General features: G+C 44.5%; 1 protein-coding gene across 2 annotated transcripts in view; it reads left to right on the top strand.

Moving 5' to 3' along the window:
* Positions 1-21,029, top strand: part of LOC147116489 (uncharacterized) — a 105,717-nt gene extending 84,688 nt beyond the window's left edge. For both annotated transcript variants that reach the window (XM_085991493.1, XM_085991494.1), the window contains exons 2-5: positions 7,833-7,973; positions 13,709-13,853; positions 16,578-16,974; positions 20,603-21,029. In XM_085991493.1, coding sequence (XP_085847619.1) covers positions 7,863-7,973; positions 13,709-13,853; positions 16,578-16,974; positions 20,603-20,753 — 804 coding nt within the window. In that variant the 5' untranslated portion in view covers positions 7,833-7,862 and the 3' untranslated portion in view covers positions 20,754-21,029. The remainder of the gene's footprint in view (positions 1-7,832; positions 7,974-13,708; positions 13,854-16,577; positions 16,975-20,602) is intronic.
* Positions 21,030-22,420: the final 1,391 nt, after the last annotated feature.

The following is a 22,420-nucleotide window of genomic DNA, read 5'->3' as shown; positions in this document are numbered from 1 at the left end:
CTTCCCTCTCTCTCTCTCTCTCCTTCCCTCTCTCCTTCCCTCTCTCTCTCTCTCCTTCCCTCTCTCTCTCTCTCCAAACGGGGCGATACCGAATTTCTAGCCCTCTCCCTCTCTCTCCCCCAATCTCTCTCTCTCTCCCCATCTCTTTATCTCTCTCTCTGTCTCCCAGTCTCTCTCTGTCTCCCAGTCTCTCTATCTCTTCCCCCAGTCTCTCTCTCTCACCCAGTTTCTCTCTCTCTCCCCCCTCAGTCTCTCTCTCTCTATCTCCCAGTCTTTCTCTCCCCCAGTCTCTCTCTCCTCCAGTCTCTCCCTCCTCCAGTCTCTCTCTCCCTCCGTCTCTCTCTCTCCTCCAGTCTCTCCCTCCTCCAGTCTCTCTCTCTCCCATCTCTCTCTCGCTCCCCGTCTCTCTATCTCTCTCTCTGTCTCCCAGTCTCTCTATCTCTCTCTCTCCCCAGTCTCTCTCTCCCTTCCCCCGTCTCTCCTCCGTCTCTTTCCCGTCTCTCTCTCACTCCCCAGTCTCTCTCCTCCAGTCTCTCTCCTCTCTCTCCCCCAGTCTCTCTACTCTCTCTCTCTCTCTCTCTCCCATCTCTCTCTCTCCCCCAGTCTCTCTCTCTCCCCAATTCGCTCTCTCTCCCCCTCAGTCTCTCTCAATTCAATTCAATTCAATTCAAATCGCTTTATTGGCATGATAAGGTACATCTTATCTTGCCAAAGCATCGAAATACATTTATGGTTGAACACATAAACGCAGATCTATTCGTACAGTGTATAAACAGATATATCCCTGAGTGTATAAATATACATTCGTATAATTTGTATATACTCTTTTCTTAGGTTTACTGGTTGTCCCTCTGTTTATGGCAAGCTGTAACATAGTGTGCCACTAGTGTTACACAGTTTCTCTCTTCCCCTAGTAAGTATGGGAGTATTTGGTCGTCATTCAAATTTCTGAATTCAGGGCATATTTGTGAGAATTTTTGGTAGAAATTCTCCCTGATGCCCTGATATTTTCCACAAGCTGTGAGGAAGTGCATCTCTGTCTCCACCACTCCCTGACTGCAGTGAGAGCATATCCTGTCCTCTCTTGGCAGCCTGGTCTGCCTGTGTCTGCCTTTTTCGATCGCCAGGCTATGTTCACTAAGTCTGTACCTTGTCAAGGTTTTTCTCAGTTTGCTATCCTTTACCATCGTCAGGTAATCAGCCATGTTGTATTGTCTGTTTAGGGCCAAGTAGCAATTGAGTTTGCTTTGGGTTTTTGTTGTTTCTGCCCAATATGACAGGTATTTTTCCTTTTGCTTAGTGACAATTGTGTTGGGTCGAATTCTCTGTGCTACGATGTCACTGTCCTGGGGCTGGTTATTGTTAGTAGTGTTGGGGGGCACGGTGGCATAGTGGTTAGCACTGTTGCCTCACAGCGCCAGGGACCCGGGTTCAAATCTGGCCTCGGGCGACTGTCTGTGTGGAGTTTGCACATTTTCCCCGTGTCTGCATGGGTTTCCTCCGGGTGCTCCGGTTTCCTCCCACAGTCCAAAGATGTGCGGGTTAGGTTGATTTGGCTATGATAAATTGACCCTTAGTGTTAGGGGATTAAATACGTGGGGTTACGGGGATAGGGTGGGATATGTGTCGGTGCAGGCTCGATGGGCCGAAATGGCCTCTATCTGCACTGTGGGGATTCTGTCTGTCTATCTGTCTGTTAGTGGTTGCTTCACTGAGTCCCAGGACTAGTTGACTGAGGGTGTTCTTCTTTATGGTCCTCTCTTGGCATTTCAAGGCTTCGTAATGATAGCAGTGGGGGTTGCTCATTTTTAGGTGTTTCCAAAATTTGGTGGCTCTTTTTTGGATAGTAATTATTAGTGGATATTGGCCGAGTTCTGCCCTGCATGCATTGTTTACGGTTTTCCTTTGAGTCCGGAGGATACTTTTACAGAATTCTGCATGTAGGATCTCAATTGGGTGTTTGTCCCATTTTGCAAATTCTTGTTGTGTTAGCGGTCCCCACACCTCACTGCCATAGAGTGCAATTGGTTCAATTACTGATTTGAAAATTTTGAGCGAAATGCTAATTGGGATTTCTATTTGGATTGATCTTTTAATGGCATAGAAAGCCCTTCTAGCTTTCTTTTTCAGTTCATTCACAGCCAGTTTCAAATTTCCTGTAGAGCTGATTTTTATGCCCAAGTATGTGTAGTTAGTGGTTTGTTCGATTTTAGTTGTTCCTAGTGTGAGATTTATTTTGGGTCCCTGATGTCTGGATCTTTGCTGGAACACAAGGACTTTGGTTTTTTGGGGGTTTATTGTCAGGGCCCAGGTCTGACAGAACGACTCCAGCAGATCCAGGTTCTGCTGTAGACCCTCCTTAGTTGGTGACAGCAGAACCAGGTCGTCTGCATAGAGGAGGAATTTAACCTTGGATTCATATAGGGTGAGGCCGGGTGCTGTAGATTGTTCAAGTAGTTTTGCCAGTTCATTTATGTAAATATTAAAGAGTGTCGGTGAGATTGGCGAGCCCTGCGTCACCCCCCGCCCCTGTGGGAAGTATTTTGTTTGTTTGTCTCCAATTTTAACTGCACATTTGTTGTTTGTATACATTGATTTAATTACATCATATGTTTTTCCCCCTACCCCGCTTTCGATAAGTTTCAGGAATAGACCGTCGTGCCAGATGGAATCGAAAGCCTTCTGGAAATCTATAAAGCATGCGTAGATTTTGCTTTTGTTTTGATGAACGTGTTTGTCAATTAGGGTCTGTAGGGTGAAGATATGATCTGATGTTCTATAGTTTGGCAGGAATCCAATTTGGCTTTTACTCAAGACATTGTGCTCCTCAAGGAAGTTTATAAGTCTTTTGTTTATGATACTACAGAAAACCTTCCCCAGGTTACTGTTTACACAGATGCCTCGATAGTTATTTGGGTCAACTTTATCCCCACTTTTGTATATGGGCGTTATGAGTCCTTTGTTCCAGATATCAGGGAAGTAACCGACACTCAGAACCAAGTTGAAGAGTTTCAGTATAGCCAATTTCATTTTATCGTCCGTGTGTTTAATCATCTCGCTTAGGATGCCGTCTGCACCGCAAGCTTTTCCTGGTCGCAGGTCCTTGAGTTTTTCAATTAGCTCTTTTTCAGATATTATGGGGTCTATCGGGTTTTGGTTATCTTTTATGGCAAATTCTAGCTTTGCCAGTTTTTTGCATATTTGGTATTGCTCTGGGCTTAGTGTGTTTTTCTGGTATAATTTTTCAAAATGGTTTTCCCATGTGTCTCCGCTTTGAATGGCCAATTCGTCGTGTTGTTTTTTGTGTAATGTATTCCAGTTGTCCCAGAAACAATTGGAATCAATGGATTCCTCAATGGAGATGAGTGTATTCTTAATATACTGCTCTTTCTTGGTTCTGAGTGTGTTTTTGTATTGTGTTAGTGCCTGACAATAAGTAAGGCGTAATTCCTCATTTTCTGGTTGTTTGTGTTTTTGGTTTGATATTTTTCTGAGTTTTTTCCTCATGTTCTGGCAATCGGAGTCAAACCATCTTTTGTAGTTTTTTGTTTTGGGTTTGTTCTTGCGAACTCTCTCTCCCCCCAGTCTCGCTACTCTCTCTCCCGTTTCTCTCTCCCCCCTCAGTCTCTCTCTCTCTATCTCCCCAGTCTCTCTCTCTCCCTGTCTCTCTCTCTCTCCCCCAGTCTCTCTCTCTCTCCCCCCAGTCTCTCTCTCTCTCCCCTAGTCTCTCTCTCTCTCCCCTAGTCTCTCTCCCCCAGTCTCTCTCTCCCCCCGTCTCTCTCTCTCTCCCCCACTCTCCCTCTCGCCCCACTCTCTCCCTCTCCCCCCACTCTCTCCCTCTCCCCCCACTCTCTCCCTCTCCCCCCACTCTCTCCCTCTCCCAAGTCTCTCTCTCTCTCCCCATCTCTCCCCTCAGTCTCTCTCTCCCCCCCCACCCTCTCTCTCTCTCTTCCCCTCAGTCTCTCTCTCGCTCTCTCTCTCTCTATCTCCCCAGTCTCTCTCTCTATCCCTTCCCCCGTCTCTCTCTCTCTCTCTCTCTCCCCCTCAGTCTCTCTCTCTCTATCAATTCAATTCAATTCAATTCAATTCAAATCGCTTTATTGGCATGACAAGTTACATCTTATGTTGCCAAAGCATCGAAAAACATTCATGTTTGTTCAGAAAAATACAGATCTGTCCATACAGTGTATAAACAGATATATCCCTGAGTGTATAAATATACTTTCATATAATTTATATATACTCTTTTCTTATATTTAGTGGTTGTCCCTCTGTTTATGGCAAGCTGTAACATAGTGTGCCGCTAGTGTTATACAATTTCTCTCTTCCCCTAGTAGGTATGGGAGTTTTTGGTCGTCATTCAAATTTCTGAAATTCGGGCATATTTTTGTGAATTTTGGGTAGAAATTTTCCCTTATGCCCTGATATTTTCTACAAGCTGTGAGGAAGTGCATCTCTGTCTCCACCACTCCCTGACTGCAGTGAGAGCATATCCTGTCCTCTCTTGGTAGCCGGGTCTGTCTGTGTCTACCTTTTTCGATCGCCAGGTTATGTTCACTAAGTCTGTACATAGTCAAAGTTTTTCTCAGTTTGCTATCCTTTACCATGGTCAGGTAATCAGCCATGTTGTATTGTCTGTTTAGGGCCAAGTAGCAATTGAGTTTGCTTTGGGTTTTTGTTGTTTCTGCCCAATATGACAGATATTTTTCCTTTTGCTTAGCGACGATTGTGTTGGGTCGAATTCTTTGTGTTACGCTGTCACTGTCCTGGGGCTGGTTATTGTTAGTAGTGTTAGTAGTTACTTCACTGAGTCCCAGGACTAGTTGACTGAGGGTATTCTCCCCATTCTCTCTCTCTCCCCCCAGTCTCTCTACTCTCTCTCTCCCCCAGTTTCTCTCTCTCTCTCTCTCTCCCCATCTCTCTTCCCAGTCTCTCTCTCTCTCGCTCCCCGTCTCTCTATATCTCTCTCTCTGTCTCCCAGTCTCTCTATCTCTCGCCAGTCCCTCTCTCCCTTCCCCCGTCTCTCTCTCTCTCCCCAGTCTCTCTCCTCTCTCTCCCCCGTACTCTCTCTCCCCAGTCTCTCTACTCTCTCTCTCCCCCCTCAGTCTCTCTCTCTCTCCCTCTCCCTGTCTCTCTCCTCCAGTCTCTCTCCCCCAGTCTCTCTCTCCCCAGTATCTCTCTCCCCCACTCTCTCCCTCTCCCCCACTCTCTCCCTCTCCCCGTCTCTCTCCTCCAGTCTCTCTCTCTCTCCCCAGTCTCTCTCTCCCCCACTCTCTCCCTCTCCCCCACTCTCTCCCTCTCCCCCCAGTCTCTCTCCCCCACTCTCTCCCAAGTCTCTCTCTCTCGCTCTCCCCATCTCTCTCCCCCCATCTCTCTCTCTCTCTCTCCCATCTCTCTCCCCCCCAGTCTCTCTCTCGCTATCTCCCCAGTCTCTCTCCGCTCTCCCTCCAGTCTCTCTACACTCTCTCTCTCTCCCCCCCTCAGTCTCTCTCTCTCCCCCTTCAGTCTCTCTCTATCTCCCCGTCTCTCTCCCTCCAGTCTCTCTACACTCTCTCTCTCCCCATCTCTCTCTCTCCCCCCCTCAGTCTCTCTCTATCTCCCCAGTCTCCCTCTCTCTCTCCCTCCCCAGTCTCTCTCCTTCCCTCTCTGTCTCTGTCTGTCTCTCTCTCCTTTCCTCTCTCTCTCTCCTTCCCTCTCTCTCTCTGTCTCTCTCTCCTTCCCTCTCGCTCTCTCTCTGTCTCTCCTTCCCTCTCTGTCTCTCTCTGTCTCTCTCTCCTTCCCTCTCTCTGTCTCTCTCCTTCCCTCTCTGTCTCTCTCTCCTTCCCTCTCTCTGTCTCTCTCTCCTTCCCTCTCTCTGTCTCTCTCTCCTTCCCTCTCTCTGTCTCTCTCTCCTTCCCTCTCTCTGTCTCTCTCTCCTTCCCTTTCTCTCTCTCTCTCTCCTTCCCTTTCTCTCTCTCTCCTTCCCTTTCTCTCTCTCTCCTTCCCTCTCTCCCCTTCCCTCTCTCTCTCTCTCTTCTCCCCCCCAGTCTCTCCCTCTCTCTTGCATCACGGGAGGCATTTCATTCCATGTGTGGGCGGGCCTAATCCTCCAGAAACGTCGCCGCCATTTTTTTTAATACCGACAGCGACAGCACCAGCACAACAAATCCCCACAGTGCGGCTCCGGCACAGTATCGCGCTCCCGGCCCGCCGGAGCGGGAGGTGAGTTGGGGTCACTCGGGCCGGGCCTCACAACCGCTTGGCCCGAGACACAGAGCGGGGGAGCGGCAGCGGCCGGCCGTAAACCGCACGGCCCTGTAAACTGCCGCTTTACAAAAAAGCCTTGGCAACGTCGGGCCCCCCCAGCTAGTTTATCTATATATATATATATAAAAGGATCCGTCCGGCTATACACTCTAAAGTTATAGAGCATACCTACATCAAAAGAAAGCTTACGATTCTGGAAAGGTCATAAGCGTATTTACTTTTCGGTCGGACAAAAATTGTTCAGACAATATACAAAAAACCTTCAAAATTCCACTCATTATCTGCTAATTAGCATTGAGTGACGTCAAGGTTGACCAATCCTGTGACCTGATGATTGACCAATCCTACAGTTCAGCCACCTGATGGTTGGCCAATCGCTGCGTCTGTGGGCGGGACTAATGATTTTGAACTCAGGCATCGGGCAGCCATTACTTCAACTACTTCCAGCTCAAAATCTGCTAATCCAGCTTCGAAAAAGTTAGTATCTCTTTTAAAAATAACATAAGATTTACCAAAAACTTTTTATAAGTACTTTCACTTCCATCTTTGAAGGTATTAAAAAGTAGAAATGTTGCCCAGCAGCAGATTCACAGAGGGACAGAGAGACAGGGCCGAAAGCCTGGGACTCGATTTAAACCGCCCGGCCCAAAACAGCCCTGGCAATGCCGGGCCCCCCCCGGCTAGTTTATATATAAAGCAGTTGGTTTGTCTGTCTGTATGTCTGTCCGCTATACACTCAAAAGTTATAGAGCGTACCTACACATATGTTATATCAAAAGAAAGCTGATGATCAGGGGAGTGTCATAGCTGTATTTACTTTTTGGTCAGACAAAAATTGTTCGGACAGTATACAAAAAAACGTTCAAAAATCCGCTCATTAGCGGTTGACCAATCCTACCGTTCATTAGCGTTGAGTGACGTGATGGTTCACCAATCGTACAGGGGATAGCGTTGACTGATGTGATGGTTGACCAATCCTACACTTCAGTGACCTGATGGTTGACCAATCGGTGCGTCACGGGGGGCGTTTCATTCCGTCTGTGGGCGGGCCTAATCCTGCAGCCTCCCGAAACTTCACCGCCATTTTTTTTATACCGACAGCGACAGCACCAGCACAACAAACCCCCGCATTGCGGCTCCGGCACAGTATCCCGCTCCCGGCCCGCCGGAGTGGCAGGTGAGTTGGGGTCACTCGGGCCGGGCCTGACAACCGCTCGGCCCGAGACACAGAGCGGGGGAGCGGCAGCGGCCCGCCGTCAACCGCGCGGCCTGACACACAGAGCGAGGGAGCGGCAGCAACCGGCCGTAAACCGCGCGGCCCAAAAAAAGCCCTGGCAATGCCGGGCCCCCCCAGCTAGTAATACAATAAAAGAGCAAGCATGCTATATATTTTACCGAACCAATCCTGCCCCCTCCAGACTCATGTTGCATTGCCTGCCAACTATTCTGTTCTTCTAATCATATTGCTATCCTTATGTGACTGCTCTATTTTTTACCATTATCCATGAAAATTGCCACAGGAGATCTACTGTTGGGGATAATATGCTGCAAATGTACTTACTGCTTCCTCTTCCTCCCCACTTTAGCTATTGAAAACAACTCGCGCTTTAGAGCATATGAACGTCCTGAATGAACAGTCGAGGAGAATGGAGAAAGAAAAAGTTGAAAAAAGTCTGGAAAAATTAAAGACCATTTCAACTCAGAAGGTCCTCAGTAGCATACGAAAGGTGGGCTATAATTATTTTATATTAAGTATAAAATTTCATAATGTTATCTCCTCAAAAAACCAACCCTTGACCCCTCCATCCTTGCAAGCTACCGCCCCATCGCCAACCTCCCTTTTCTCTCCAAAGTCCTTGAACGTGTTGTCGCCTCCCAAATCCATACCCATCTTTCCCGGAACTCTATGTTTCAATCCCTCCAATCGGGTTTCCGCCCCTGCCACAGTACTGAAACGGCTCTCATCAAATTCACAAATGACATCCTTTGCCACTGTGACAAAGGTAAACTATTCCTCCTCGTCCTTCCCGACCTGACTGCAGCCTTTGACACGGTTGACCACTCCATCCTCCTCCAATGCCTTGCCACCATCGTCCAGCTTGGTGGGACTGCACTCACCTGGTTCCATTCTTATTTATCTAATCGTAGCCAGAAAATCACCTGCAATGGCTTCTCTTCCCACTCCCGCATCATTACCTCTGGGGTCCCCAAGGATCTATCCTTGGCCGCCTTCTATTTCTTATCTACATGCTGCCCCTTGGCGACATCATCCAAAAACACAGCGTCAGTTTCCACATGTACACTGATGACACCCAGCTCTACCTCAGCACCACTTCTTTCGACCCCTTCACGGTCTCTAAATTGACACACTGCTTGTCCGACATCCAGTTCTGGATGAGCAGAAATTTTCAATTAAATATTGGGAAGACCGAAGCCATTGTCTTCGGGCCCGCCACGAACTCCATTCCCTAGCCACTGACTCCATCCCTCTCCCTAGCATCTGTCTGAGGCTGAACCACACTGTTCGCAACCTTGGTGTCATATTTGACCCTGAAATGACCTTCTGACCACATATCCGTGGCATAACTAAGACCGCCTATTGCCAGCTCCGTAACATTGCCCAACTCCGTCCCTGCCTCAGCTCATCTGCTGTTGAAACCCTCATCCATGCCTTTGTTACTTCTAGACTTGACTATTCCAACGCACTCCTGGCTGGCCTCCCACATTCTACCCTATGTAAACTTGAGGTTATCCAAAACTCGGCTGCCTGTGTCCTAACTCGCACCAAATCCCGTTCACCCATCACCATCCAGAACCAGGGGTCACAGTCTAAAGATAAGGGGTAAGCCATTTAGGACAGAGATGAGGAGGAATTTCTTCACCCAGAGAGTGGTGAACCTGTGGAATTCTCTACCACAGAAGGCAGTTGAGGCCAATTCATTAAATGTATTCAAGAAGGAGTTAGATATATTTCTTAAGGCTAAAAGGGATCAAGGGATATGGGGAGAAGGCAGGGACAGGGTACTGAGTTTGGATGATCAGCCATGATCTCATTGAGTGGCGGAGCAGGCTCGACAGGCCAAATGGCCTACTCCTGCTCCTATCTTCTATGTTTCTATGTTTCTACCCCTGTGCTCGCTGACCTACAGTGGCTCCCGGTTAAGCAACGCCTTGATTTCAAAATTCTCATCCTTGTTTTCAAATCCCTCCATGGGCTCGCCCCTCCCTATCTCTGTAATCTCCTTCAGCCCCACAACCTCCCGAGATATCTGCAGTCCTCAAATTCTGCCTTTTGAGCATCCCTGATTATAATCGCTCAACCATCGGTGGCCGTGCCTTCAACTGCCTAGGTCCTAAGCTCTAGAATTCCTTCCCTAAACCTCTCCGCCTCTCTTTTCTCCTTTAAGACGCACCTTAAAACCTACCTCTTTGACCAAGCTTTTGGTCATCTGCCCTAATTTCTTATGTGGCTCGGTGTCAATTTTTTGTCTTATAACTCTCCTGTGAAGTGCCTTGGGACGTTTTACTATGTTAAAGGCGCTATATAAATACACGTTGTTGTTGTTATCTCAAAACCCAGGGTAGAATTTGTAATCTTTATGGAGAAATCATTAAGTATTAAACCGAACAACCAAAGTGTATTTAAATATGTCTAATATCAATATATGACAGATAAAATATTCGTCTGTTATACTTCTAACATACGAGCCGATCTCCCAAGGTGTTGCACTCGGAGAATATGGTCTCTCTCTTATCTGTCTCGCTCTCTTTGTGTTGCTGTTTCTCTCTGCCTCTCTCTTCTGCTTCTGTCCCCCTTTTCTGCTACTTCGCTCCCTTTAACTCTTTTTACTTCTCTATCTGTGCACTTCCGATTGTCTCTCCGGCCTGTAAGTTCCTCAATGCTGCCTCTTCAAGAAAATCACCAGTGGCCAGCAGAAATTACTCACAAGTTTCCTGGGTAAGCTCAGTGGTGCAAGCATTAGTGTAAGCAGCTGAACCTCCAGGACACCTCTGTGCAACCTTTAAACAACACTGCTAGCCTGCAGTCTGGGGGACAAGCAGGTAAGACAGCAACTGTGAATCACTTTTTCATTTCTCTTTCAAATCATTTCCTATCAACATTTTGATTATACTTGGACAGAATTATGATTACTCACATGCCATTGGTGCACAGAGGACAGCAGAGTAGGACTCAATCCAGGAGAAGGATACAGAACTTACATAGAATGTACAGCACAGAAACAGGCCATTTGGCCCAAACCGGTGTTTATACTCCACACGAGCCTCCTCCACCTTCTACATCTAACCCTATCAGCATATCCTTCTTTTCTCTCTCATGTGTATATATAGCTGCTCCTTAAATGCATCTATGCGATTCACCTTAACTATACTCCTTGTAGTTCCACATTCTAATCACAGTGATACTAAACTTCAGTGATACAGACCTCCAAGCCGTACTGAAGGAGATTGAAATCAGGAAGCACAGTCTCCTGGGTATGTGTACCACCAAGCTTTTGTGCCAGCTGGAGGGAGGTGGCACTAGCACTGACTGCCAACTCCCCCACTTCCAGGAGTGCAGAGCTGTACTGTCGAAAGTTAAAACAACCTCAGCAGGGCTGGCAAGTTAACACGCTGAATATGTTCTTCCTCTCTTCCTTGCCCATCCAGCAAACTCTTCACTCTCTTAAAGCAACACTTGCACACCTAACTCTTTAGCACTGTTAATGTGCTGAAACTGGTGAGGAAATGTACCCATTCTATTTTTGTTCTCTCCTTCCTGGTGGGTGTTATGGCATGGTGTGGCAGGGAAAGCAGTCATCAATGGCTGCAGGCTGCATTTGGGGTGGGGGTTGGTAGAGAAAATGTAGCCCTCAGCAGCAGCATTCCTTCCCCCAATCACTCGTGCTCCCCACCCCCACAACCCTTCGATCCCATCGTGTCCCCAGCCCTTCCTACCAGCCTCCTCAATCCTACGACTACTCCTACCCTTTCCCATTTGAACTACCAACTCAATCCCTGTATCCTCTTCTTCCCCTTGCTCCGTTATCCCTTACCTCACTTATAATCCTCATTCCACTCTCCCCTACTCCCGCTCACTCCCCCAGGGGTGATGCCAAGAGGGCAGGGGCCCCTTCACCCTCAACCAGTTTCCATCCTCTCCTCCCACTCTTCCTTCCTATCTGCTTCCCTCAAAGAGGCATTGTTTGCTTTCAAAATTCAACTTGTTTTCTTTTAAAAGCAAATTAGAATGAGGGAAGATACTGCCTATGTGCCTAGGTATTAGAAATTAAGGCTGGAATTTTTCTTACCTTGGCAGGTCCAGTGCGCCGGTGTCCGTGGTGGGTCACGACACCGCTGCTAGCTCCAGCCCGCTGTAGAAAATTAACTTACCTTAATGGGGCCTAGTAAACCTGCCCAGCACATTACCCGACCCAATTAGGTGGAGCAGGTCATGGTGCATTTTAAGCCAGGATCCTTAAAGGGACCATGGCCACATTAAATATTATGTTTAACTAACATAATGGGTGTTGAATCTTTACTGTACAATTGTACAGTAAAGTTATATATGAGTGACAAAGAAATATTTAAATAATATCATGAAGTATTATGACTCCATCTACAAATACAATCAAGAACATAATTTAAAAAGTATACTAATTGAGAAGTTATTGGTGCTTTTGTATCAGTAACTGGTACAAATAAAATGTGCATGTATAGGTAATACATAAAATTAAGCAGATTTTAAATGTAATTGTAAAGGGGTGGATTTACAATCTTATGCAAGTTCAGCGGAAGAGCTGCAGAATCCCTAACAAGTCGTGCTTACAATGTGTTTCTGGGATTTCTGCAGCTCTTCTGTTGAAGTTAAGAATGGACAGGTAAGAGAATCTCTGCAGAAATTCACCCTAAAGTCTCAGACTGAAAAATTAAATTAGTCATATTCAGAGACTGAAAGCAAATTGAACCAGTGGAATGAGTGATGAAAATGAAATTGTTACAGTTGATGACTTGATTTACCGTGTAACTGGGCAATCACAGTATACTGTGAGAAAAACCTGACCAGAAACAACACAAAAATTTATTTAAATAGTATATGTCATTTTTATAGTGCAGATCAATTCACTGTTGAGTTGGAAGGCAACAGCAAAATGTAGTTCCCTCACCATCCCTTCAGGAGTTTCTGAATTAACATTTACCAGTAGCTTTTCAAGTAGAACAGAATCTCCATCAATCCGTTAGCTGATGTAATCAACATGTTTTTATTTTGGTTTGTTTTCCAAGCTGTCAAGTAATCAGCTGGAGCAATGGCCACGGAACTCACGCCTCAGGTTGACAGCTGTGGTTCCTGAGCTGTGTGAATCCTGTGGCCGTGGAAATTTAAAAAGTAGAGTGAAAAAGGCTCTCAGGTGCCTGTAAAGTACCTCATAATGATTTCAATTGGGTCCTCCACTGCTGCAGGTCGCTTCGGCTCCACGATGACAGACGTGTCTGTGGGAAAGGCGCGTGGGAGCGAGATGACAGCAGGTTCCTGACCCACTGTCAAAAATAACAACTTTCCCTCCCGACCCACCACTGATCTCGCCTGCTACCACCCCGGAAAAGTCAGCCCATTATCTCTGTCTCACAGATGTACACAATTAGCAAGGACCTTTTATGTCAATAAAACATAGGTGAGGTAATTAGCTGCCTTCAACATTCAACTGGTGTTTCCTTTTTTGAAAATGGAGCCTAAATTCATTTGAAACTGAGCACAATCCACGCGGCATGCATCCAACGCACGCCAGAATGAAGCGGCCCAAGAACCCTCCTCAATTGGTCCTCGGGCCTCATCATCATAAATGCGGTGCACTGCGGATGCCAAACGAGCGACCCGACGCAGCTCCCCGCTTGGAGTGTGACTAATTTCAGCCAGCTCGGACTCTGGCCAAGGAAAGTCCAGGCAGTAGGTTGGGCGAGGGGGAAGGGAGGTGCAGGGGGATAAAGGGAAGGAAGACAAGCGTGGGCCAGCAGTGGCCATAGTCTTAATGAGGAGGCAGGAGGAGCTTACCCACAGGCTTTTTCCACGGCCTCCAACGGTCCCTTTAAGGACTGCTGGTTAGGCCGCTGTAAGGCCTGAAAAGTAGTCAGAGCATTCACAGCACGTTTTAAACAGATTTCATGAACAGGTCCAGAAATGGGTGCAGGAGCCTCATTTCAATATTGACATGAGGCCTGTGCTTATTACAGGTGGCTGCCAGGGCAGCCTAAAAAAAGGTCATGCTAAATTTGGCAGTAGCCTGGGCACACACTCAAATCGGGCGCTGGCCTTCCCACTACTAGATTTGTCATCGTTGCACCTGTTTTATGCTAAATGGGCACAGCAATGTTGACCAACCTCAATCTCCCTCTGCGTTTTTTCATAAAGAGGCTAGCAGTATTGTAAAACCTAGTAAATATATACAGTAACTTTTTGTTTTCAAAGTTGCCTGAAAAAATTTCTAAGGTAACACCATTAGAAGACCAACGCCAAGTGTCGGTAAAGGCATCTACAGGAACCTTAGGAAGTCAGTTTGGAGACCATCTACCTAAGTTTGCGAGCTTTCTTCAGAACCCCCCAAAAAGGATTGGTAGGAATAGCATAAAGAAATTATCTTTTAATTTGAATTACTATATCATCATGTAAATATAGTAGCTGTGCACATATTTATGATAGTTGATAATTCTACTGTGCAGTTACTAAAGCAATTAAACTATTTTTTAAGTATAGCTGAAAGGCATCCGGAAGACACAGTGAGTAAATGCACTGGGCTGAGTCATGTAGGCCAAGAGGGTCGCAGGTTTGATCGCCGTACTGAGCGAGCTGATCTCAACTTGGGCAATGATGGTAGTAATGCACTTGATCTAACTGTCCCTGTGCTAAGAAGAGGAAATATCAACCAGGATTTACACTCCTGATCACAATCTAAAAGTGCACATCTGTGGTTGTCTCATGAGGACAGGATTAGGCTCTACTGGCATGGCCCCGATCGGCAAATAGCCTGTCAACGCTCACTCTCTAGGCTTGCCACAGTGAATGGCCATCTGGGTGAGGTGAGAGTGCTGCTGGTGGAACTACATACCAGAATGATCGCTGCCTTCAAAAAAAAGAGGGGTGGGAAAAAACAATAAAGAAGCATGTCACTGGAAACATTTGCTGACAAAATAATATAATTATTCATAAATCTTCTCAAAAGGTTTCCTGTTAGTTTGAATGTTCTATGACAGCCAGTATGATCTTTGAATTGCAAAATCACACAAGATACTTACAGATGAGGAAGGGCATTTGGCCCATCTCAATTCATCCATCTAGAACAACTCTCCACTCCCCCAATTTTTACATCTCATTGTTTCTTAAATGATTTCAGGGTTTCCGCCTCTACCATTCAGCCCAGATGTCCATTCCATGTGTTGTTCACTCTGCGTAAAGAACCACCTCCTGATATCAGTCCCAAAGTTACCTTTACAAAAGCAAAATACTATGGCTGCTGGAAATCTGAAATAAAAACAGAAAATGCTCAGCAGGTCAGGCAGCACCTGTGGAGAGAGAGCGAGAGTTAACGTTTCAGGTCGATGACCTTTCGTCAGAACTGAAAAAAGTTAAAGATGGAACCGGTTTTAAACAAGTACAGAGGCAGGGAAAGGGGGGGGCGGAGGGGAGGAAAGAACAAAACGGAAGGTCTGTGATAGGTTGGCAGGCAGAAGTGATTAAATGACAAAAGCGATGATGGTGCAAGGTGAAAGGAGATGGTAATGGAACAAGTAAAGAAACAAAAAATGGTCTAGAGGAGGTGTAAATGGGAATATCAGAATCATCAGCAACAGCTGCCATCCAAAAAAAAAATGGGGGCAGAGGTTAACCTGGCAATCTAGGGACGTTCACACTCTGACTGCTAATATGGATTTTCAGATTCAAAATTCCAAATCTGTGAATTTGGACTTTTAGGGCAGACTCCAGAAGACAAATTAAATTGTATCATTTTTTAATATAATGTGTTAGTTTAATTTCATTGGTTAAATTCTGCTAATTATATAATGGCAAAAATTGTGAGCTTCCACTCCTGGTCACTAGACATGAGTGCAGGGTGCAAAGTAACAATGTTGTAGCCCTATCAGCAGCGGATCCTCACAATTTCTATCCTGTAGCGTCAATGTTTGACATTTATGTCAGCCTTGGTTCAGTGGTAGCACTAGTGGTGGCAGTCAGATAGCTACGGGTACAAGCCCCACTCCAGAGACCTGCACACGTAATCTAGGCTGACACTTCAGTGCAGTACTGAGAGGGTGCTGTACTGTCGGAGGTGCTGTCTTTCGATGAGTCTTTAAACCAAGGCCCTCCCTGCCCTCTCAGGTGAATGTAAAAGATCCTGTGATAGTATTTGAAGGGCAGGAGAACTCTCCTGGTGGCTGGCCAACATTTATCCCTCAAACAACATTACTAAATAAAAAACAGATTATCTGGTTATTTATCTAGTTGCTGTTTATGGGACCTTGGTGTGCACAAGTTGCCTACCTTGTTTCCTTACATTACAACAGTGACTGCACTTCAAAAGTACTCCATTGGCTGTGAAGCACTTTAGGATGTCCTGTGGTCATGAAAGGTGCTTATATAAATGGAAGTTCTTTCTTTATTATTTAACATTTATAGTGGAACCTGAATCTGTACATTAATTTCGCTGTTCATGTGATCTCCAATCAGCATAACAATTGTTTCATGGTGTAGAATGCAGCACTATACATCAGGAAGGTTCCAGGTTCAATCCCTGAACTACTCTGAGTTAGTCCATCTCAGAAGGGTAACAGTGAGCAAAGGAGGTGGAAAATTGGCCCATGCTTTTGCTTCTGGTCCGTATCCAGTGATGCCTGCTGGACATGCATGAGTGGATGTCGGGTGAGATTAGAATCAGACTCAATGTCCGTCATTGCAGTCTGCCAATGTCAACGCTCACTGTAGTGGTTTTCACGTAGAATGCTCACTTGTGCAAAGTACTGGAGCACCACTGGTGCACGTGGAACTGTACCTGAGATAAGTGGAGAAAGAGGCAAAGAAAATGAAACAGAAAGAAAAGAATATTGCTGCTTTTTACTTGCAATGAAACTTTGTGGATGACAAGGTTTACATTCGTGAGAAAGTATTTCTTGAATTTTGGGCCCAGTGTAATTTCATGTTGTGTTTACATATTTTTGAAGAAAATGCAAAATGCTGCAGCAAGTGAAGACTGAGCATAATGTGTCTTCAATAGAATATTGCTACTTACAGGATGTAACCTTCGATTTAAAAGAATATTTAGTAACTCAAAATCTTTCTCCTGCAGCACAGTCAACTTTAAAATCTTCAGTACCGTTTAGTAGATTAAGTTTGCCAATTAACTCGCCAGTCTCTAGGAACATGGACACCCCGAACAAGAATATGAACAGTGTGCCAGGAAGTGTCAATCTATCCAAACTGAATAAATTTAGCACCTCTTATTCACGTTCCAGCCAGATCCCCAGTAGTCTTGGCAGTCGTGGGAAAATCACAAGGATGCCCTCTTTGTCAAAGGTCTTATCTGCAGGAAGCAAGCATTTGAATGACTCACGTGAAACCTTATTTGGATTTCTTTCCTTTGATAAAAAGCTAAATGAGATGCTTGCGAAGGTCACTAATGAGGACATTAAAGCTCAATCAACAAGTTATGAAACACTCAAACCTGAAGAGGTTCTAAGATGCAGGTAATAAAACAACTGCAGTGACCATTTAAAAGTTAAAACTAAATAAGCAAATCAAATGATTTTAATACATCCTGATTTACCCCAGGACACACACAGGCAGAATTGTTGGAACTACCCAACTTGCACATAATCATAGTTTCTTCCAGAAATATTTGCCCTCCAAGTCACACACCATCCTGACTTGGAAGTATATCGCCGTTCCTTCATCATCGCTGGGTCAAAATTCTGGAACTCTTGCTGTGGGAGTACTTTCACCACACGGCCTGAAGCAGTTCAAGAAGGTGGCTCACCACCACCTTCTCAAGGGCAATTAGGGATGGGCAATAAATGCTGGCCTTGCCAGCGACGCCCACATCCCATGAACGAATAAAAAAAAAATCCAGTTTTCTTCCCAGTTCCCTCAACCACCTGATACCGCTGCAGTGACAACTCCTTTGTGCCTGGGTTATTGGGTATAAAGTATAAGTATAAATTTTTGCCTTGTTTTTTATGTTTGCAATGAGCACCAGCACTTTTTATCAGAGCAAATATTATTTATGTTATTCTGCAGGGGAAGATGTGGTCCAATTGGCATCTACTAATCAAAACAATGACCAAGGATTACATTTATGTAAAGGTGTTTAGAACCTTTAAGTGGTGTGGCAGAAATCAGAGTCATCAATTCTTCTCGTAACTTTGAGTGAATGTTTTCATACCCACTGTGTAACACTTGTGGGGAAATACCAATGGGAAATTTATATCTCTATGGGTATGACATCTCAGTGTCAAAGCAAAATTGCAATGCAGTTTCAACCAATTTTCTTGAATTACTGAAATACTGGCTACTTATGCAATTTTTTTCCTTTATAGTGGAAAGCACAATCCATGAATTATAATGTAATTCTAGTAGTTTTTTTTATTTCTTCTGGGGACGTGAGCAACGTGGCAAGGCACGTTTATTACTCATCTCTATTTCTCCCATCAACTAAGTGACTTGTTAGGATACGTTAGAGGGCATTCAGAGTCAGCCACATAGTGCAGGATAGGGGTCACCTGTAGGCCAAACTGGGTAAGGGTTTGCAAATTTCCTTCCCTGAAGGACATCAGTGAATCAGTTGGGTTTTTATGACAATTCAGCAGCAGCTCTCACTGTTCTGGTGCTAGCCACAAATGACCAGATTTATTGAAATAAAAACAGAAAATGCTGGAAATACTCAGCAGGTCAGGCAGCATCTGTGGAGAGAGAAACAGAGTTAATGTTTCAGGTCGATGACCTTTCATCAGAACTCTGTTCTGACGAAGGGTCATTGACCTGAAACGTTAACTCTGTTTTTCTCGCCACAGATGCTGCCTGACCTGCTGAGTATTTCCAGCATTTTCTGTTTTTATTTCAGATTTCCAACATTCACAGTATTTTGCTTTTGTACCAGATTTATTGAATTCAATTTCATAACTTGCCATGTTGAGATTTGAACTCACAACCTCTGAGTTATTAGTCCAGTACCAGAACCACTTGTAAGGGTAAACCGGGAGAGCTTCTTCTCCCCGAGACGGACCCTCTGATATAAAGGGTCAACGTCCGCCTTATTCCCAATCAATCACTTGGAGTCCGGAGGTTCGTTCAGTAAAGCAACTTTACTTACAAGTTGAGAGGGAAGACACTCATCCTGCGATGAATGCTCCCCATTTGCTGAAAATCTCCTGCCTTATATACAGGTTTTGTTCTGAGTTGTGGCTACTGTTTACAATTAGGTGCATTATACGTATACATTTCTTTCATCATACAGTTGGCTTTGGGTGCAAATTCTTGTGACCTGTGTGCATTGGTCTTGTGACCCAATAAGTTATCTCTCAATACATTCCTCAGTTAGTGATTCACGGTTTGTGCACTTTGGCCACGTTACACCAGACATCCCTTCTGTTCATAACCATTCCTTATATGGTTGGAGATATACTCTGTTCCTTAATCCCCTCATCTTAGCTCTTTTTAACCTTTTCACCACTACACTACAATTATAATAATTATAAAATGTTGAGATGATATGTAGTATTTTTCTTAGCAAAAACAGATATAAAATACTAATAATAAAATATTGCTACTTTTTCAATACATATTTAGCTACTATGCAGTTTAGTGTTAGTATTCAGTTCCACTAAGAATTGCGTGTACATATCTTATTCAAATGTATCCGTTATATGTAATTTTGAAAACACCATTATTAAATATGAAATGATAGATGAATGATAAAGGTAAGGCACAAATGTACATGTGTCTTTGTGTCCCTTTTGAGCCAGTTTGTGCAGGACTAGCACAGCTGAAAAGTGCCTACTCCAGCCCATAACTGAAAAAGCAGTGACCCCCCATATACATTTGTAATTCACCATTCAACTATCCATTACTTTGTGTTTCCTTGCCTCTGTTCATATCAGTGGTTGATTGTTCTATGGTCAAAACACCCTGACATAAAGAGACTGTTGGTAATTAATGACAAGCATGTATCAAAAGCACATCGCCCGATATTGGATGTGCAGAATTAAATGTGCACACTCTTACACCAGAATTTACTAATTGCAGGGATATCATTTTCAGGAAGTAGAAGGTGAATGAGTAGCATGTAGATATTACATCCTTGTTATAAGGATATCTTAGTTCTTGAGCCAGTCTTGAGAAATTACCTCAAGGGCTAGCAGAATGATACCCTGTGGAATGGCTGTCATTAACAAACACCAATGCCGCGATTTTATCGATCGATGCGGCTTGGGAGCGGGTCAGCTGGTTTCCGGGTTCCAGTCCCACCCCCAACTTCAATCGGCCCACGGACGTGATTTTATGTCAATTGGCCTTGTTAAGAAGAAGCCGGTCAGATGATGTCATTTGATGACATGTCATCTGCCGGTTTTCTTAAAGGGACCACGCACATTTTTTCTTTGACAGCTTATTTCTCAGTGTTTGACAGCATTGAGGCGTTGCAAACACTGACAATGACTGTTCACAGGTGAGTTCTTGCACCCAGGCTCTCCATGACTCCCCCCCCCCCTTAGGCTAGAACAGATGGCAGCTGCAGGTGAGGTTACAGAAGCGATCTGTCACTAGTGAGAGAGTTTCTCCTAATGAGGTGGGACTACACATACAATTCAAAACTTCTTACCTACAGAAAAGTCTAAATGCATTAAAAATTAATTTCCCAACATTTCCTAACCTCTGAAACTCACCAGTGCACCATTGGATCCTTCACACCACTTCTGCAGCTGTCATCAATGCAGAAACATTACAGCAGACTCACAACACGCCACACTTACCTGACGTGGTGTCCGGAAGTCAGGAAGCCCGAACTAGAAGTGTCAGAATTGCAAAAGAGCCTGTTAACTGCCTGTTAACAACCTTTAACACGCAGTTAAGTGGCTATAATCCTCTTCCCACCGCGATATGTCGGGTCCATGCACAAATCGGGGACACTTGGGAAGATTGATTGGAGGCGGGTTGACAGCGGGTTTCCTGCCCGCTGTCAATCTTTGCGATTTTGCCAGATGTCCCGCCTCCAAACCTGCCCCGAGCGCCGGAAAAATTCCGGCCCAAGAGTTCGATTTATAGTTTACAGCAGATAATCCATTCTATCATTGCACATATTTAACTGTATTTTTTCCCCAGATATTTGCGACTGTCTCAAAACAACATTTCTACCTTGCTGAAACAATGTGAAGAATCTGGGTTCCAAGTCGATATTCATCCACATATGAAAGAGTCTGAAGTCAATCTCGATGGGGTTTTTTCACGTTCCTACAGTTCTGACACACTGTAATGCAAGAGTAATCTTTTTAATCACCCTTATTTACTTTTATTTGCCAGTACACCACAAACTTCCATCCTAGTTATTTTGAGGCATTTCAGTGCCCACAGGAATGAACTAGAATGAAGTGTCACTGTCCAGTTTGAGATCATTCTGTTTTTTTGCTCTTCTTCAGCCAAAATTCGTACAATTTCTCAGTTGTTGTGTAACCTGCATGTATGAATCGCTTGTGACTGCAGAAACCCTGTTGATTAACCAAGGTTTCAAATAAAATTTTCTATATTTGGGCTTCAGATAATTAGTTTCTTGCTGTAAACACTGAATGAATAAATAACAAAAGAAAATAATAAGACACTTTTGCCTTCATATTGGGTACATGTTTAAGATATGATAGCTAACACTTCATTAATATTTCAATCTGTTTATTAAATAATTTTTCAAAGCTTAGATAATTGGGAATAATATTTATTTGCTCCATGCTTGCTACCATTATAGTTTTTTTTTAATTAGCAATAGTTCATGGTGTTTTAAGGCGCAAACAAATAGGAAACAAAAATAACTTGTCTAAACATTGTCAATTATAAAAGGGTCGTTGTCATGAGCAGATGCAATGTTTATGGTGGCATGGGGTAAGATCCGATGCCTTAATTTATTTTTAACATTTGGGGCAGGGAAGGGGGGACCTGGTTCACTGTTAAAATAAAGATCGAAGTAATATGCATCCCTAGCTAATATTTAAAATGTGCGATGTCACCCATATCAGAGTTTCTCCTGTTTTACAGAAAATTGTCGATTTGAGGAGATTTATGGACTTCATGAATAAAAAGTAAACTAACGGCAGATGCTGGAGATCTGAAACAAAATCATAAAATGCTGCAAATATTCAGGGAGAACAGATGAATTAGCATTTCAGGTGTAAGCCCTTCATCAGAAGCTGAAAAGTTAACAAATCTGTTCTCTTCACAGATGATGGCCTCGAAATTCCATTGCACTGTGCTGCTTTTTGAGTATTAAATGGCCTCCTAAGCCTCTAATATGGTCGGCAGGAAGTGCACGCTCATTACGAGCCAAAAGTGTGCCACCCGCCATATTGGTGTAGGCAAAAAACTAGGCACCCAGGGCCCATGTCTGAAACAGGCGTTAGGCCCTTTACATATTCAAATAAGGCTCCTAATGCCTTTTTGCGGACCCTCTGTAATATTGGGCAGGCTGCGTTCAGGAAAACCAGGTCTACATGTGGCCTAACAGGCTGTCCTTACCGCTGCAGGTCACCACCAACAAGGTAAATGTTTAAAATATACTTACCCGAATGTGCAGCTGGGAGGAGCTGACCCCACATTAAAACCGCACAGGCTGCTGCCAATATTACGTGTGTCTCCAGCCAATCCACTCAGGCACGAGGATTGTTCCCCACACGCCCGTTTTTGGGCACGCTTGGATTTCTAGGCTGGTGGCTGACCTAAGTGTTTCCCAGCATTTTCTGTTTTTGATGCGCAGAATTAGACAAAAAGAAAATCTGTGAATGCTGGAAATATGAAGCAAAAATAGAAAATGCCATAAATTCGCAGCAGGTCAATCAGATTCTGAGAGAAAGGTTCATGTTTCAGGTGTGACTCTGTTAGAACAGATATTCTTTCTAACCTCAACTGTTATGGGGATAACTTTTTATTTTTATTATA

This window comes from Somniosus microcephalus, chromosome 6 (assembly GCF_052327205.1).
Source record: "Somniosus microcephalus isolate GS21.2 chromosome 6, FLI_Smic_1.0, whole genome shotgun sequence".
Classification (NCBI taxonomy): Eukaryota; Metazoa; Chordata; class Chondrichthyes; order Squaliformes; family Somniosidae; genus Somniosus; species Somniosus microcephalus.
Note: the sequence above shows the minus strand (reverse complement) of the source record. Positions and strands in the feature narration are given on the sequence as shown.